This window comes from Tiliqua scincoides, chromosome 4 (assembly GCF_035046505.1).
Source record: "Tiliqua scincoides isolate rTilSci1 chromosome 4, rTilSci1.hap2, whole genome shotgun sequence".
Classification (NCBI taxonomy): Eukaryota; Metazoa; Chordata; class Lepidosauria; order Squamata; family Scincidae; genus Tiliqua; species Tiliqua scincoides.
Genome location: NC_089824.1, coordinates 157,024,966 through 157,040,197, shown reverse-complemented (window position 1 = coordinate 157,040,197; position 15,232 = coordinate 157,024,966). Strand labels below are relative to the sequence as shown.

The window sequence follows — 15,232 nt, the reverse complement described above, 5'->3', positions numbered from 1 at the left end:
GCTCTAGAGAGGGCAGGTGTAAACATATACTGTGTATACATATGTTACTGTGTAAACATATACTGGAAATTCTTAAACAAGGTACTTGCATGAAAATACTGTAAAACTAGCCATGTTTAGGAAACTAGTTTATACAAAGCCATGTTTTATGTTGATAAATGTATTCGATCATATTCATTACATATTTCATATGTATGTTGTGTGGTATATACAACAAATATATTTTATTTTTGAAACCTTGTAGCATTTTGTTGAAATTGGTAGGATTTGCATTTAAGAATTTTTTTGTCATCATAGTAGAAAATCTTTTGGATATGACAATGTTGCTTTATCAAAAGAGACCCAAAATGTGCTTTTAAATATCAAGATTTTGTAGCAAATTTTGTGATTACAGTTTGCTCATGATTTCATACATTTGAGCTACTATGAGGATAAATTACTAGCCCAAATTTCTATAATATACAAGTGGTGAGGGCTGAAACAGGCATGGTGTGGATCATTAGAAAAGTGCTTATCTGTACAAGTCAGCGCTGCTCAAACTGTCAAGAGCAGCACACCTGGAATCTCATCCAAGCATTCTGTGCGACTACCATGCGATGTCCTCCTCGTTCAGAGGACAGGGACACTCTGGGCAGTCACAACTTTGCTTGGTCGTTCTGTTGCACAGCATTCTGTGACACCAGGCAAATGACACAACTGCCCAGAGTGTCCCTGTCCTCTGAACGGGGAGAACATCCATGGTGGCCACGTGAAACTAATAGGTTCACTCACTGGGCAGACAGATCCACCGGATCTGGCCTCAGCCCACGGTTTGCCCTCCCCTGTTATAAGTGATAGGTGCCCCATCACATTAAGTGCCATGTGGATTAGTCCATTTGCGTGTAGCATCAGCATACACTAGCAGTGCAGAGCCTTGCCGTGAAGGCCACCAAAATGACTTGTTGACAAAATATTTGCTAGTTCAGCTGCCTGCATGACTGCTTGTAATCTTTAGTTTTAAAAGAAAAAAAAGTTTTAAAAAAGCTTTCTGTCCAGTTGTCTGCAGAAAATTCTGGTTTGCCTCAGATAGCCAGAGAAAAGCCTAGGGACAAGTTATGAGATAGTTTTCAACTTAAATCAGATAAACACACACAAAAAAGTTAGCTTGCAGATATGAAATCAAGAATTTTTTAATTTAAATTTAATTTTTGGTATATATTGGTTCAGAATCAAGAATAATCTAGGTATTTCAATGCCTTATTCAAAATGCAAACTCCTACTTTGGCTGTATTCAGATGGTCTTCCATACTAGGATCTGGAGGTTCAATAACAAGAGCTGTGTTTGTTCTCCCCCTTTCCCTTGCAGGCAGAATTTAGGGTTACTTTTGCAATTCCAGTTCATCAGGATCACTCAAACTACAGTTTGCCAGTTCAAGATGACAAACCAAGGTTTTGATTAAAACCAGAAGTAATGGATTGAGACTCTTGTAGGAGAGGACAGGGAGAACCAAATACAGCACTCATTAACAGTCCCCTAAACTGTACTATCGGCACTTTGGTACTGTCTGTACTCTGGAGCAATGGTTCTCACACATTTAGCACCGGGACCCACTTTTTAGAATGAGAATTTTTCGGGACCCACCAGAAGTGATGTCATGACTGGAAGTGACATCTTCAAACAGGAAAATTTTTAACAATCCTAGGCTGCAATCCTATCCACACTTACCCAAGAGTAAGTCCCATTTACTGTCATTGTTAAAAGAATACACACAGTAACTTGTTAAAAGTACAGGCCTGTAACATTTTCCCAAATGCAGTCATGTATTGTGGTAGCATCAAGTCTCATATATTAAAAATAAAATATTGAAATGAATGGGGACCCATCTGAAATTAGCTTGCAACCCACCTAGTGGCTCCTGACCCACAGTTTGAGAAACACTGCTCTGGAGGATTGAATAAGTGCAGCTGTAGTCTTCAACTAGGACAGAGTGAAGTAGAATTAAATAAATGAAAGGTGTGAAAGTCGTGTGAAGTAACATGGTAACACTTAAATAATTTAAGTGGCATATGCTTCTTTCCATATACTTCAATTTGAGCTGTTTTGCCTTGAATTTGAAACTTCGTTTCTGTACTTCTGCTATTAAAGAATCTTTACTATTTAAGATATGGAGGGTATCCCATGTTATCTGCTGGGGCTCTGTTCCAGGACCCACTGCGGATAAGGAAACTCGCAAATGATGTAATCTGGGGTTTCCGGGACCCTGTTATACTCCCTGACGAAGCCCTTCCTGGCCCATTGAAGGCTTTTTAAGGCCTTAAAACATCGCTTCCGTTTTTTCTGAAAAACTGGATGTGACCTTCTGAGGCATTCCAGGCCTTAGAAGGCATTCTGAGGGTTGGGGAGGCCGTGCACGGCCGCCTCAGCTCTCAGAACACGCTCCAGAAGTGACCAAAGCACAGTACAGCTCTGGTCGCCTCTGGAGAGTCCATGTTGGTTCTGAATCCACAGGTACACAAGTTCCGAATCCACAGATACAATAGGGCTACTGTACACACTTTCCTTGTTACCTGTACATAATTTGTTCCTGAAAATAGCCCTTATAGTGAAAATCTGTGTGGGTACAATTTTTATATTAATTTCAATGGGAAAATTCTAACTCATTCCAGAGCCATTCCAAGTTGACCCCCAAAATCGCCCTAAATGCCTGATACCATAAGGAAAATGTTTGCATCATGATAAAATAGAATAAACAACAATTAATAACATAATCAGCATCAGTAAAGTGTTAAAGTCAACGATGAAAATGTTTCAGAAGTTCTAGCATCGCATAGTTCTAGCATCGCATAATGAGGTTTAGCACCTCAAGATTTAGTTGCAGACTATGAGCAACTCTCTTACATTTCACCTGTTGTTCTGCTTATGAGGAAAGTGGATGAAAAACTCATTTTTCATAAACTTTTGTTTCTTAGGACCTATATTCACAGTAATTTCTAGACACACAGCACAAAAACAGATACATTGTAAAAGTATGTCCCTTGAAAGCATGGGGCATGCTACCCATTAGGCAGTGTGTCTCATATGAAGGAGGGCACCTCTTCCCAAGCCACATTCTGTGTTCTTAAGGTCTTGAAGAGCACTTCCCCTGAAGACTGCAAGAGCACATCCAAGAAAGGGGGCACTTCTGGACTTCTGTCCTACTGGAGGGAAATCCAAAATTTAATCTGATATCCTGGAACTGACCTTCCATGCCAGGACATTCAAGGCCTTATCGGTCGCCAGAGCTCAAAGCAGAGAGAAGGTCTACTTCTTGGGTAAAATGGGAGTTAGACCTTGCCTCCATAAGGGAGGACTTGGTCCTTCCCACCCCCAACCCCTTATATGAATAAATCTTGATATCAATAAAGAGGGATGGTCTTAATATGAGCAGTATGGATAAATGAAAATCTGTATAGCGAACATACTGAGAAGGAAGACAGGGTTGCAGCAAACTTGGATTCTCAATTTAATATACACATAATCAAGGAAGTGTTGACTGGGGGTGGTTACCTTAATGTTACATGCTAATCCACATATCGGTACGGGTAGTAATTGCTGTAACATCCACCCCCTATGTTTATGTTTTCTTTTACAGGAAATCATAGCTTTTGTGCTGCATTATTTATATCCCTTAATTGCAGTTTATCTCCCTAAGGAGCAGGTTTACTATTGACAGTCTTGACACTGTTCCGACAAGTGTTAATACACCCAGTATGAGAGGTATGGGAGCCTCAGGTTCATGCATCATCTCCCTTTCCTCCCCTTGCCTTTTCCTAAAAGAGAAAGTAATGCAAGAACTGGTGTGTTATGGGATCGCTCAATCCAGGATTGCCCTCTAAATGGATTAGAAGAAAGGGTAAAAAGGAGGGGATCCTGGATGGAAATTAGATTATTTTTTCATGTATAGGGGTAAACTTCATGCTAATGTGTGAAGTAAGGAAGGAATAAGAGAACCTTATTAGAAATTGATACTGTAGTCTATACAACACAAGATGAGAGTTAATTCTCTGTACAGTGAGCCATCCTTATCTGCAGGCTTGGCATCCATGGATTTAACTCAGCATGAATCCCAAGCCCACACTGGAGGCCTCTGAGGCTTTCCTGGACATGAGCGAAAGAGCCTTCCAGTCACACCCAGAAGATCTTCTGAGGCACAGGGGGATTGCATGTGGCCTCACTGTGCCTCAGAAGGCTTCCTGGAGGTCACTTCTGTTTTGCCAGCAGGCCCCCCCCCCCCCCCGATTTCACTATCTTTGGAATTTGGAATCCACGGGGGATCCTGGAACGAATCCCCCGTGGATACCGAGGGCCCACAGTATCACAAAGCCATTTCCAGCTGGCTATTTTCAGCAGCTACTTTGAGTTGATAATTGCCATACTTGAATGTGTTTGTACTCTGATAGAGGTAAAGCACTACTTTGGGGGTGTGTCTGCAGTCTAACCTCTAAATCAGAGATGTCCAAACTAGGGCATTGCGACACCCCAGCCAGGGAAGTCCTCTTGCTGCCCCCTTAAGGGATTGGGTGATGGTTCTCCTGGAGTCATGCCATCATCAGGAAAAAGCACTGTTTTTGAACTTACTAGGGACACTGCCGGCCCTTCGGAAGGTGCAGGGAGCCCACTGCCCCCTCTGCAGGACTCCCTGTATCTTTGAAATGCTCAAAACAGCGATTGCGACCTACTTCTGGTTTTACAATGCAATTTGGAAGTGGTTTGTGGTAGCCATTTTGAGCATTATCGAGGTGCAGGGATCCCTGCAGAAGGGAATGTGAGGGGCCTCTGGAGGGCTGCCCCTGGTAAGTTCAAAAATAGCCCTTTCCCCCAGCAATGATGCAATACCAGGAACGTTGCCGTCAGTCTGTCCTGAGCACACTTACAGCAGCACAAAGTGTGCTGCTGTATGTGTTCCGAAGATTTACTTCTAACAAATTGGCTTTGACTATGGAGTTGCTTTATGTTCATTCTTTTATTCTTTTTTTAAAAACTTCTAAGTATGTTTAAAATGAAGTAAAAATAATTCTGTTTTAAGCACAGACCTGTAGAGAATGACCTATAGCTGTGGTTCTCAAACTCTCAAGGAGTTTGAGGACCGCAGTAAGTGCCTGTGTGGGAGTGGTAAGGCAGCGGAGGCGGTGGGAAGGTAGCGTCCTTAAGGGGGCTGCAGCGACTGGCATTTACTTAACAGTCCCTGCAGCAGCTTCCCAGGGGTGCGGGGAGTCCTGTGCGACCCTCTGCAGGGCTCCCTATGCTGTAGAAAATGAAAACAGAGTGATTGCACCCCGCCTCTGCAAAACTGGAAGTGGAGCACAGTTGCTCCGCTTTCACTTTCTTACACTTGGGGGCCCCGTGGAGGGTTGCACAGGGCTCTCCACACCCCTGGAAGGCTGCAGTAGGGATTGGTAAGTAAATGCCAGTCCCTGGAGTCCCCTTGGTGATGCGATCCTAGGTGATTGCGTCACTGCTTCGCCCCTGCCCGTTAAGGGGAAGGAGTCCAGGGCCCTTGGACTAGGGCGTTGCGACGCCCCACTTTGAGAAGCCCTGACCAATAGTAATATTGGTCTGTCCAGTCAATATAAATTCCTAGATTGCCAACTCCGTAATTCTATATAGAACCACAGATTCTTTTAATACAATCTGAAACCAATACAATCAGTATTTACACTTACTTTGTTTTGCGCTGTAGAGAACTTAGGCTCTAGCTTTAGAAGAAAAGCTTTACTGGTCAGTCTTGCCTGTATAGATATATGGAATTCAAGCTGTTTAAATGATCTTAGTGATAAGAGAGTGCTAAGTGACTAAATATATTTTTCCTATTTACTTAAGGTCTTCTGTGCTGCCTGCTGCAGTCTGAAATGCAAACTGCTATATATGGACAGAAAGGAAGCCAGAGTGTGTGTAATTTGCCATTCAGTACTAATGAATGGTAAGTAGCAGGGAAGAAACAAAGTGTAAAGTTCCACTGACTTTGTGTTAGAGAAACCCATCTATATGCTTGAGTGGAGGTCATGGTGTGTTCTAGCTCACTTTGTAACTGGGAAAATTATTTTCATAGTAATAACTGTAGCAATCCAATTCCTGTGGTGCAGTCACAGGAGCATCCTGGAACTCTCTGTTTTCTGTACCATCGTAGGACACTGCAGGTCAGGTTCTCTGCTGCACAGAGCAGTCCCTGATTTGTAGAAGAAAATTGGGCAGCCCTGTGTAATGTGTATGGAGTTCTGTGAATGTAATTGATCCTAACAGAACTTTAGGTTGCACCCAAAAATTGGATTGAACTTATTTTCCTGCGTTGGAATCTCTGCAAGTCTTGCATCAGTGAATACATACTAAAGCAGGTAAGCGTATGCTTTGTTGCTGTTTGATCTTGTATCTTTAGATATTGATCCTGGTTGTAAAAGCTCTTCTTTTGAAGAAAACACTGGGAATCTTGTTTTCATGTCTAAGAGAGAAAGAAAGAAACGCTTGCAAGTGACATGTTGTTGACGCAGCAATCTTGACAGTAGTACCAGACATTTCTGTCTCATTCCTTAGTATATAAATCTTTGGTTCCTGAAAAGGATGCTTGTCCTAAAAGATTAAAAATGTGAGCTTGTGAATGTTGCTTATCTGTCTCTAGAGGTTGTGAAAAATTACGTAGTTAAAATTTTTACTGCACTTTGAAAAAAGGTTAGTATTAAATATTAACCTCCTTCCTTGTAGGTTGATTGAAATGTAACCGGAAATAGTGGGTTTATTGAAACAATGAATTAAAAAGTAGTGACTAAGGTGATATTGATTTCTTTGGACAGATAAGAAATATTACTCCTTGAAATGGGAAGGCTAATCTTGTTGAGAATGTGTGCTGTGAAAGGTTCTTGATCTTTTAACAAAGATAATAGCAGACATCATTCAGTTACCCTGCAGATGCCCGATCTTGTCTGATCTCAGAAGTTAAGCAGAGTCAGGCCTGGTTAGTACTTGGATGGGAGACCTCTTGGGAGTACTGGGTGCTGTAGGCTTATACCATAGTCTTCTGAGACTGAAGGTTGCCAACCATTTGGGTGGTTAGTGGAAGGAAGGAATCTGAAATGGGCTTATTTGAACTTGAAAGTGTTTCTGTTAAAGAGACCTAATAAAATTCACAGGGCTGTAATGATGTCCTTTAAAAAGCCTTTCTGTTTCAATGCCAAGTCATTAGTGATGGTGAACAAAACTACTTATAACCTGAGAGAGCCCACATTGCCTGCAGATGAGTGAAGTCCTCTATCTGGAACTAACTCCTCACTTGTGTTCTATACATTTGCAATAGCTGGTAGTGTAATGATGATGTTTTCTTGCTGCTTGTCAAATCATCTGATCCGCTTAATTACCTTGGAGTTCCAGATTCCTTTCGTACAGTACAGCAAGTTATTCATCATTCTTTGTTCTCCGAAGGCTAATGCATTAAATGTAGTAACTATCCTTGGTTGCTCAACTGGTTATTTGTGTGTTTTGAGCATGTGGGGGAGGATAGCCTTATAGAAATATCAGTTGAGTGTTTGTTTCTCATACTCCAATAAAAGTATGCATCTATTCATCTTCCTGACCCAATCTCTTTTATTGAACCCCTTCCAATTAATAGAGGAGAAATGCGCAGGACACTTGCTTTTTCTTATCTTATGTACCTGTAGCCAGAATCCCTAGGTTGACTGAGTATTTTGCTATGATAAATAATAAGCTTTCTCTAAACGTGGTCCTTCATTGGATTTCGGATGGTGTGATAAGTCTTGTCTTTTGCTTGTTTACTTTATTAGAGGTTGAACCCCTTTCTGTGGTTTCTGAACAAGAGTGTTGTGTTCCCAGCAAGGGTGAAATGAGACAGCTTTTTTCAAACTTGCTGTGAAACCAGGAACCAGCTCTACTACCTGTATCAAGCATCCAGAGTGCTGTGGGATCAGAGCTATTCTACTGTTGCTTGAAACTCAGCTGTGCTATGGGTGTATGTGTGTGTTTTGTGCACACATCCATAGTATAGCTGTCCACCTATGTATACAGTACAGCTGTCCACCATAAGTACAATTGTCAACCTATGGAAGGCATAACTGTCCACTTTGCCTTTCATAGATTTCCCCTTCAACTTGTGTACCATATGAGACAGCTGAATTGCCATACCTAAACATCTGGCTAGGATCAGCCTGCCCAGCTGCAGTACAACGAACAGTGCATACAACCAGGTTCAACAGTCAGTGCAGAAAACAAAGAACGGCTAATGCAAACTCTTCCACAGTTGGCTAATGGAGTGAGGGAATTCACCTTGACAAGATGTTGGATCACACCTTCTACATTTTAACTTAGAAAAACTTCTGTGATGGTTTCAAAGATACACAGAAGATTATAAATTGAATATAGTTTGGCATTTTACTATCTTGAAGAGTTAGCCTTGAAGACTGGCTTTACAAATAAAACTTACTAGTGGCTTGCAGGCTTGTGCTGACAGCCTTTAAAATGGGCAATTTGCACAGTTACAGAAATGTCTTTCTTGTTTACCTTGATGCAATTCTTATTTTCCACACTAGAAGATTTTTTTTTGACTATCATTATTAGGAAAAGCTATTGATAGATGGGAAACCTTAGAACTACTATTTTTGCATGGTTACTTTTTAGTAATGGACTGCTACTTCTTGTGTTTTTGTTTTTGTAGCACAAGCCTGGGAGAATATGATGAGTGCCTCAAGCCAGAGCCCTAATCCTAATAATCCTGCTGAGTACTGTTCAACCATTCCTCCCTTGCAGCAAGCCCAAGCGTCTGGGGCCCTGAACTCTCCACCACCAACAGTTATGGTGCCTGTGGGAGTCTTAAAACATCCAGGTGCAGAAGGTAGGGATATCTCCCCCCTTCTTAAGAAAAACACACACCCCCACACATAGTTATCATCATTTTCCTGGTTGAGACTGTTGTTCTTTTTGTGACCTAGTCTGGTTCAGTAAATGATGACTTTTAGATGCAGATGCAGAAAATCTCATTTCATATTTTCACTCAGTCAAGAGTTTTTGAGCAAGCTATTATGCCTCATTATTATTATTAAGCTATTATCCTCATTATTATTCCTCATTATTCCTCTTCATTATTATTATTATTAAGCTATTATCAGTTTTTTTATCAACAGAATCTAAACAATGACTGACTTTGTGGAACTGTCTGAGCTGTAACTAGTATAGAGTACTCCAGCACATTAAAAGTGTAGTAAACCTGCAGATTAGTGGTGATTGCTTGGGCCAGGGGTGCCCAAACCCCGGCCCTGGGGCCACTTGCGGCCCTCGAGGCCTCTCAATGTGGCCCTCAGGGAGCCCCCAGTCTCCAATGAGCCTCTGGCCCTCCAGAGATTTGTTGGAGCCCGCACTGGTCCGACGCAAATGCTCTCAGCATGAGGGCGACTATTTGACCTCTCGCATGAGCTGTGGGATGAGAGCTCCCTCCACTGCTTGCTGTTTCACATCTGTGATGCAGCAGCGGCAGCAAAGGAAAGGCCAGCCTTGCTTTGTGCAAAGCCTTTTATAGGCCTTGAGCTATTGCAAGACCTTCATTCATTTATATAAGTTCATCTTTAATATATTCATTTATGTAAATTTATGTAAATTTATTCAAATTTTAAATGTAAATTCATTCTTTTTTTCCCCCCCGGCCCCCGACACAGTGTCAGGGAGATGATGTGGCCCTCCTGCCAAAAACTTTGGACACCCCTGGCTTGGGCCACAATCCAAAGTAGTGATATGCATATAGAGGAGAACTGTGTGTAGAGCCTGCATGTTGCTTGTTGCTTCTGATTTTCACTCACTGCTGAAGTAAAAAGTCACTTTTTACCCTGAACTTTTTGTAACCTTAATTGTGGGACCTTGTGCTGTTAGCATTTGAATATATTTGTATTATCACCATTTTATACATTAAAGTCAGCTGACTTAACCTCTATGTGCATTTTATTAAGCTATTCTCATCTCTCTCTAGTGGCTCAGCCTAGAGAACAAAGGCGTGTTTGGTTTGCTGATGGAATCTTACCCAATGGAGAAGTTGCTGATGCAGCCAAATTAACAGTGGCTGGAACGACCTCCACAGGAGCGCTAGCTGTGTCACATGATCCAAGCAAGCCTATGAGCAACAATACTTCCCCAACAGAGGTGAAGAAACCTCTTCATTTGTTGTATCAGATTCTAGGCAGTTTGAATGAGATGTGTAAACTTAAATACTTTAGTTTTGTGTAAACTGTTTATGTTGTAAGAAAATAGATACTTGTTCTCATTTGTAGGGAGGGATGGGTTGTCTCAGGTAGAATATGTGAGCAGCCAGCTGTTGGCATATTACCTTTACATAAGGGTTTCTGGAACAGATTGCTTTTGTGTCTTGTATTAATGAAGTGAAAAATTAGAGTATGTCCAATTTTTTTAATATAGGGAGCGGCAAAGTCCCTATGCATTCTAGTTATTGATGGTGGAAAATCATGCAAAGTGAGCCTCATAAGTGGCCTCACAAGTGGCCAAGGCACTACTGAAAAGGTCATTAACACATCCAGGCATCCAAGCTTTACCTAGAAAAAAAATTTCAAAGAAATAATTAACAGAAGACACAATCTCATGCTTGGGGTCTTTGTGGCCTCCCTGTACGGTTGCCCCTTGAGTATAGCTGACTTGCGCAAATACAACTGTATGTGCTAGGCAAACAAAACAAAAAACTCACACACAGAGAAAAATAGCAGTTTAAACAGTGAAGGCTATTCCACTTACTAAATACATGCCTGAGAGTGAGTGTGAGATCAGCAAATGAAGCTGGTGTTCCCTGAGTCAGTTTCAGTTCCAGCCTGCATCTTGTAATTTTTAAAGAGATAGTACCTATTTTTCCAATCTAAGGGATTTTCAGTGTAATTTTGACTAAATGCAATTTTAGCTTTATGTGCTCTCTCTGGAACATAACCCTTGTGTAAGCTGAGAGATGACTGTATAACATTCACACACAGCTAAGCATTTACATGGTGATGGTATTGTTTGTAACCTCTTGTAGACTGAAAACACATTGGCATTTTCAAGAACTATAACTCAGGTTGGAAGTCCAGTTGGCAGTGCAATGAACCTTATTCCAGAAGATGGTCTTCCTCCAATTCTCATCTCTACTGGTGTAAAAGGAGGTGAGAACTGAACTGTAAATGGATTTAATGGATTATACTATACCAGAGCAACCCCTATTGAAATCCAGCCTTTGCTGGTGAAGGTCAAATAGTCTTTTGATTGATAACACAGTCCTACAAAATTGAGGGCCAGAAAAACTCTTTTTTCAAAATTTATGGTGGCTTCATAAGAATTTGGGGTGCTGATTCCAAAATCGGCATCATTTTTGCCCTATCGTGTGTAGTTTGGGAGATACGGCATAGCCTCATTAATGAATGGTTCAAGCTTCTGTATGAGGAAGCCATAGCATAGGCTTTCACATGAGGAGGCTGCTTGAACCATTCACTATTGAGGCTATGATTCCTCGTTTTGGAATCAGCATCCCAAATATACCCAGGAATAGGTCTAACTTTTAAGACAGTAAAATCTGTGTAGACCTGTGGAAGTGGAAATGTTGTAGTTGCACTTCTATTTACAGAAGTGTTGTACTTTACTGGAGAGTGATGGGGAGAATTGAAACTGAACTAGGATGAACTTGCCTAAAGGAAAGAGGGTTCTCTTTCTAGGAAAACACCAATCTGAGCAAAAATTCCTTCAGCTCTTATCTATCTGTTGGCAGACTGTCATATTTTCTTCCCTACATCTTCCATACAAAGATCATGATATCCATACTAAGATCATGATATCCACACACAATTTATTGACCACTGCTTTACTGTAGTTGAAAACAGTGGTCAATAAATTGGGTGTGTGTGAATCCTTCATTGCAGCAATGTACCAAACCAAGTGTTTACCTACAAACTATTCTCTTAACAAAATATTACATTAGGCTATGGAGTGTTTTTTAATTGCTCACTTATTTATAATTAGAGCTAGCTAGCAAACTAAAACTGATCAGTTGACAGGCTTAATATAACAATCACTGCTGTGGATGTGTTAAAGTTATAATTTGGGCAGTGTTTCCAGTGAATGATGCTTCTGACAAGCTCCTTGCTCTATAGACCCAATATTAAATATAAAGAAAAATGAAAACTAGAATGCATTCGTAAGTATGGATTGGTGGAAATGCTTGGAAGGTATAGCCCTCTTTTAAAACAGAAACCTTGTACTTGTTTTGACTTTCTTGTTATATGCTTTTTTGTTTATGATTTAAAAATAAGGTAGTTTTAAAGTGTTTTGTTGTACTCACTGTGACAATGAAAAGGTTCAAAGGGCAGGATTGTGCATTTTGGAGAAAGGTTGATTATTAATGGTTGGGATTGCCAGAGAAGAAGGAGCACTTTGTAGATTCCTCCCCAATAGTGTTCCTGAGTGCACCCCTTTTCTCCCATGTAAAGAAAAGACTACTACTTGCTCCTATGGAAAAAAAATTAAAGTACTGGACTTGGGGAAAGAGAAACTTCTTTTTATCCAGACGCTGAGTGACTGATGCTTTACATGACCGAGAATCTGTGGAAGTATAAAATGTGTGTTCATGAGCAGAGCACAAAGATGCATTGCATCCTCTGACTTACTTATAGTACAGAGGCCAGCTCTCTGCTGCTAGCAAAATATTTATTATTATGGGTGCAAACTGTCAGTTGTTGCATTCTGATACATAGTTGTTTCAGAGCAGAAGAAAATTTAAGCTAATTTAGAAATTCTGGCCATTATTCAAATCATTGCTTAGGCTAATGCAATTGGTTTATCAGTGGACCTTCTGAATGGCTGACAGTCTGTCTATACTACAAACTGCTTTTGAAAATTGTTCTGGTTTCAAAATCTGTTTGCCATGTAGCAGGGACTGAGGAACTGCTGAATAAAAAAAAAAGTCTAAAGCCTCCTTTCAGTCATCAGATCCCACTTTCCAAATACTTATTTTTCAGATTAAAACCATACTCTTCAGTAACAAGTATTTCCAGTGCAGGTTGCCATACCAAATGGAACTCAATAAAATAATAAAACAACAAATATAGCATCACAAAAATAAAACAGGATTTGGTGGCATAAAACCAATGTTAGGAAATTAAAAGATATGGAAAAAGAGAAGTCATAGTATGGCACTGTAAAGACAGGCAGCCCAATCCTGAGCTGCCTGGGGCAAGCGGCTGCGGCAGCACCAAAAATGGTTGCCGCTGCATCCTGTGCACCCAAGGCAGTTGCGAGGCGGCACCTCGGGAGAAGGGGACTTTTGTCCCCTTCCCCTGGATAAGTGCAGTAGCCCTGCAATGGGACTACTTGATTCACTGCCAACCCAAAGGTGAGCAGTGAATCAAGTGCCTCCATGTTGGGCGGCAAGCCCAACATGGAGGCTTTGCATCCAGTGGAGCATATCTCCAAGGTATGGTATTGCTAAATTGTATAAAACACTTACAATTGATGAAAATCTTTTTTATCTCTTAGATTATGCTGTAGAAGAAAAACCAACTCATATATCAGTGATGCAACAGCTAGAAGATGGTGGGCCTGACCCTCTTGTGTTTGTTTTAAATGCAAACTTACTGTCCATGGTTAAAATTGTGAATTGTAAGTCCTTTTTTATTTGCTGAAGATTGCAAAGATATACAATATTGCATTGTAGATGCATTAAGCACATTTTCTTTGGCTTATAAAATGTCTTTTTGTCAAAAATTTACTACAAAAGCAGAAAATTCTCTACAGTGATGTGGATAAATTGCACTCTCTCTTGAAAGTTGTGTATCGGAATAGTTTTGCAGCTATTCTTGAGTCCTAAAATACAAGCTCAAAAAATAAAAAAGTGCTGGTTTTATTACTACTAAATTCTTGTCTAAACAGTATATATTTAACATAACAGTATATTAGAGGGGACTTTGGTGTAATATTCTGAATGGTGTGGTTTGTGTAATGTCTGCGATTACTTTATATTTCTTCCAACTGTGTATGTGATTTTCCATATTCTGACTGTGCTTTCTCTTCTATAGATGTCAACAGGAAGTGCTGGTGTTTTACTACAAAGGGAATGCATGCAGTAGGCCAGTCAGAAATAGTAATTCTTCTTCAGTGTTTGCCAGATGAGAAGTGCTTGCCCAAGGATATCTTCAGCCACTTTGTGCAGCTTTATCGAGACGCTTTGGCAGGTGAGAGACAGCCTACTTAAAAATTGCAGGGAGGGCAGCTGGTCTTCCTGTGAGATTGAATCCTCTGAAGGGTATGGGGGAGGAGGGGAGAGTGAGGTGGTTCTTTTCATTGTTGACTTTTATATAAGGAATTAACCAGAATTTCATAGTCTCCCTTTGTCCCATAGGAAATGGAACAGCAAATATTAAATACGTTTAAGATTCCTCTAAAACCCAAAGATCAGTAAGTGCAGTCTGTGACTTTGTGGCAATAATGGGAGATTCAGTGAAATACTCCAAATTTGTAATCACATTTTAAAATATTTTAATATAAAAATTCTATTTTTTGTGCTCTTCAATGTACTGTCTGCCAGTGCCATGAAGGAAGTACAAGGCTTTGGTTCTTTACAATGTTTAATTGAAAGCCAACATACAGCACAGTTGGTGCTTTTGGGGGAGTGTTTTCTGTATTTCTGAAATGTAAGGCCAGTAATTTAGATCATGAGTTACTGTTCCGGATACAAAAATTATTCTTGCTTTGTGAACAGATGATCTTCATGAGTCATAGGACTCTTTCAATTTCTGCAGTGCTCCATGATGCATTTTTAGTACGTGATTGGCTTCTGTTGCTGTAAGCAGTTGAGAAAAAGAGGACATATTTTCTGCTAGTAGACGTTATCACAAACAGGTTATTAATTAAAATATTTATAGCCTGTGTCAAATAGGAAAGGGAATAACTCTTTGGGAAGTCCAATGGGGAATTCTCCTGTAAAAATTTGACTCTTTATCCGAAAGGTATTATGGACCAATTAAAGGACCACAATTCGTTGTCCATATCCCACTCCCAAAGATTGGAAAGAGTCAAATGTATAGACCTGTCAGTGATCAGACCACAAATCAAATGGGAAATTGAGAGAGACGGAATACAAGGACCAGACTTGTATGCATGTGAAAGCTTTATATTCATCTGCGAGTTTGGAACACACAGGTTTAACTCACTGCAGGTTCTGAACCCATGGTGGTCTGACCTGAGCTCCTGGATGCAACC

At 40.5% G+C, this 15,232-nt stretch overlaps 1 protein-coding gene across 3 annotated transcripts in view; it reads left to right on the top strand.

Moving 5' to 3' along the window:
* Nucleotides 1-15,232, top strand: part of ZFYVE9 (zinc finger FYVE-type containing 9) — a 65,980-nt gene that overhangs the window by 30,716 nt on the left and 20,032 nt on the right. For all 3 annotated transcript variants that reach the window (XM_066623141.1, XM_066623142.1, XM_066623140.1), the window contains 6 exons: nt 5,840-5,939; nt 8,676-8,852; nt 9,978-10,147; nt 11,025-11,148; nt 13,511-13,633; nt 14,050-14,205. In XM_066623141.1, the coding sequence (XP_066479238.1) occupies nt 5,840-5,939; nt 8,676-8,852; nt 9,978-10,147; nt 11,025-11,148; nt 13,511-13,633; nt 14,050-14,205 (850 nt within the window). The remainder of the gene's footprint in view (nt 1-5,839; nt 5,940-8,675; nt 8,853-9,977; nt 10,148-11,024; nt 11,149-13,510; nt 13,634-14,049; nt 14,206-15,232) is intronic.